Raw genomic sequence first — 3,660 nt, forward strand, 5'->3', positions numbered from 1 at the left:
AAGCTGGTGGGAAGGAAGGAGGCGAGGGGAGAGCAGGGGTAGAGGAGGGAATCGATGTGCACAGCCTGCAGCAGAGGTACAGCTGCCCTGCAGCTCTCCAACCCTCTTTAAAGGAGTAAAGCACTGAAGATCACATCACCCGTGCCCCACGACATTCCCCACTGCCTCTGTCACCTGGTGCCAGGATCTGCTGCAAGGCTGGGCCATGGAGGAGCGGGTGCAGGAAGAGGTGCCAGCAGCCCAGCGCACAGGTTAGTCCTTGGGTGTGTGGCTCCAGAGCCAAGATAGCACTGGACTCTTCCCAAGCTAGAGGAGGCTGCCAGGACCTGTCCAGCTGCTTTTCCAGCTGTCCTCAGCTGCTCTTCCAGTCCAATAGCATGTCAATGATGTCTCTTGGTGATGGTCCCTGCAGGAGGCCACCACCCCGTGCGGGAAGGAGAGGTGTTCAACATGCGGTACCAGGCCCTGTACAAGCTGGGCTGCGGCGCCTTTGCCACCGTCTGGCTGTGCCAGGATATGAGGTGAGGGGCTGACCAACTTTCAGGGAGAAGGGGAGGGGTGACTGAGCTCCTGGGCAGCACCTGCCCCTCTTGCAGAAGCAGCAGAGTGCAGCTGCCTGTCTCAGCATTTCCTGAGCGTGGGGTAAACCTGGCAGCGAGGTTGGTGGGGTGCAGTGAGCAGAGGTGGTCCCAGAAACCAAGGAACATAAATAACGTGGGATCAGCCCTTGATCTGCATTGGCTTTTCTCGTTTGGACCCTGCAATGTTCCCGCACTCTTGCCTTTTTCTCTCCAGCCTCTCACTGGTCCCTGGGCAGCTGTGGTGCCAGATGCCAGCAGCACCCTCCCCACAGAGCCCAGGGCTAGGTGACTGGGAGAACGGGAGGTGCTGCCTGTTAGGGCATGTGCTGGCTGGCATCTGTGATTCATTTCCCAGGAGGAAGAACCAGGTAGCTGTGAAGGTCCTGAGAAGCAGGGAGAGCTTTGCTGAGGCTGCCCAGGATGAAGTTGCTCTCCTCCACTGTGTATGTATATTCTGGGGCTCTGTGCTTTGCTCTGTGGGAATGGCCACTGAGTTCAGGTCTGAGTATCAGCCTCATCATCCCTCCTCCCTCTGGGTCTCAGTCTGAGGAGATAGGTGGGAAATGGGAAAAAAAAAAACCAAAAACAAAAAATAGGAATTCATTAAAGTCACCTTGGCTCGGTGCTGGCCTCTGCAACAGGCACCTTTTCCTACCTTCTGTCATACTGGGACAGGTGAGTGTGTTCCACTTGCCCTGTCAGCCTATTTTGTTCAGCTAAGCTTGAAATCCAGTAAATAGGAGGAACCTGCAAAAAGATGAAGTAGGTAACCAACAGGAAAAAGTGGGAATGTTGTTCCCAAGCAGAAGATGGGATTATTTCTGCTATGTTTGTGTCATCCCCAGCTCAGAGGGCATTGATCTAGCCCAACACTAATACTGAAGTAAAAGGAAATATCTGAAAAAAAAATAATGCAGGATGTAGCAAAAATGCAATAAACCTCTGAAGTCAGAAAGCTTCCTCCTGCCTTTGCTAATGCATGTGGTAATTAGGTGCCTGTATCTGGCTCTCAGCTGGTTGCCTTTGAAGGCAGCTTGACCTGCTAGTTCTAGAAAGCTTGTGCTTACAGTTCTTCAAGTTTGCCTAAATACAGAGTTACATCAGCTTTAGATGTGTAAAAGCCATTATGTTTTGCATCTGAAATTACTCTGAGGCCTTTCTGCAACAGTTTGAGAAAGGTTTAGTTCACACCTGTAAATCTGTAGGCCCTATCCAAAGGGACAGAAGCCAGACTCAGTGATGCAAGAGGAAGCACCAAGTGGCACTAATTTAATGTAATCAGAGGGCTGCTTTTCTACACATCAGCACAATCGTGTGTAAAGCCAGAGCCTTACCCTTGACTTATGGCTAATTCTTTCTGAGAGACAGACACGCCTTCCGTTCAGCAGAATGCAGCTGGTTCCCAGGGCTCTTCCCAGCAGCACAGGGTGGTTGGTGCCTGCAGAGCTGCCCAGAGAGGCAACTGGTCTCCCCTGCTTCCAGGGCTGCTCACCTGTCATGCCAGCACAAACCTCCAGGTGCAGGTGGATCCAGCAGCTGCACAATGCACCAAAATCTTGACAGTTATGGCTGTGAAGAGAAAAAAGAAGTAGGAATTGCTGCAGGAGGATCAGAGCTCTGTGTGAGCAAGCTCCTGAAACATCTTACCACACAGATGTTCAAGAGCTGGGGTACCACAACACCCGTGCTTGGGCAGACTAGGGGGTCCACCCAGCACCCTGGGCCAGCAGCAGATATCCAGATGGGTGTATGGACAAGCTAAGCACAGGGTGCTGCTCCCACCGAGTGCTCCTTAGACCTAGAGCAGCTTCCAGCTGCAAATTCCTTGGGCCAAGGGTGATGTCTATGTGGGCAGTAAGTCTCAGTGGATTTACCTTCACAGAACCTGCAAGCTCATGTGGGCTTCAGCACCCACAGCCCCCTGAGACAAGAACTGCCACCAATTACCTACATGCTGTGTGAAAAACCATCTCCTCTGCTTTGTTTTTTAACCTCCCAGGTCTAGTTTTGATGCCCTCTGGCCCTTGTATGAAAGATCTGTGTTCACACCCTCTGCCACCACTCTGTATCTTACAGATCTCTGAAGTATTTGCCTACAGCAAACCCTCTTTCAGCCCAAAGAGACCTACTTTGCTGTGTTCCTCCAGGCATGGAAGGTGCTTTCTACCCTGGTAGGACAAGTAGCCTTTGAGTGGCCAAAGACAATCACAAGGTGTCTGCCTCTCTGCAACCCCTTGTGAGAAATTGCTGAAGGGAAGGTGTGGATATCAAAAGATGATGTCCTAGCCTGCTACTCTCAGTCAGGGAGGGACAGGGCCATCCCTGCTCAGAGGACAAGGAGCAGAGGCTGCAAAAGGGCAAAGGAAATGGGCAGCCATTGCTTCTGGGAGCAGGGAGCCAGGGTCTTGGGGGAATTCCCTTCCAGCACAAGCAGAAGCACTTTCTGGCCCAGATGGGGTAAAATGAGCAGTGGGAAGTGTGCTAGCCACTATGGGCAGGATAGGTTTCAGTTATTCAGACACTGTGAGGGTAATGGTCCCACCTGGTCAAGAGCTAAACAACACAGAAACTCATTCCTTGGTAACAGACTCTGCTTGTGTGTTTGGAGCCTGGTTTTCCTGATGTTGTTTTCAAGGGCTCTGTCATGAAGTGCCAGCTCCTGGAAGAGAAAGTCTACAGAACAGGTGCAAGATGTCCCAGTGCGTATATATATGTCTCTAATTGCAGCTTTCTTGGAATCCTCCCCCTCAGGTGAGCAGTATGAAGAGGAAGGACCGGGCAGGAGAAAACATTGTCTGTTTGTTAGATGACTTCAGAATGATTGGAGAGAACGGCTTCCATATCCTTCTGCTGAGAGAGGCAGCTCTGGGTCAGCAAAGCCTGGGCTTGCCTTGGAGAGTCACAGGATGGTGTAAAACTTGACTGCTGTGCTCCCATGAGGATGAGCAGACCAGCAGCTGGACTGGGCACATGGAGATGGTTGGAAGGAAAAGGTTGGATCAGGAGATACTTGGCTGTTCTGGTGAAGGGCAAATGGCTGGTGGTAGCATCTTCTCTCTGTTAGCAAATCCCTGACTCT

General features: G+C 51.6%; 1 protein-coding gene across 1 annotated transcript in view; it reads left to right on the forward strand.

The window, feature by feature from the left end:
* The first annotated feature begins 205 nt into the window (after positions 1-205).
* Positions 206-3,660, forward strand: part of LOC104390208 (SRSF protein kinase 3-like) — a 9,334-nt gene continuing 5,879 nt past the window's right edge. Inside the window, exons 1-4 of the mRNA XM_009999311.1 lie at positions 206-251; positions 413-521; positions 937-1,024; positions 3,333-3,420. Of these exons, the coding sequence (XP_009997613.1) occupies positions 206-251; positions 413-521; positions 937-1,024; positions 3,333-3,420 (331 nt within the window). The remainder of the gene's footprint in view (positions 252-412; positions 522-936; positions 1,025-3,332; positions 3,421-3,660) is intronic.

This window comes from Chaetura pelagica, unplaced genomic scaffold (assembly GCF_000747805.2).
Source record: "Chaetura pelagica isolate M959 unplaced genomic scaffold, ChaPel_1.0 scaffold316, whole genome shotgun sequence".
Classification (NCBI taxonomy): Eukaryota; Metazoa; Chordata; class Aves; order Apodiformes; family Apodidae; genus Chaetura; species Chaetura pelagica.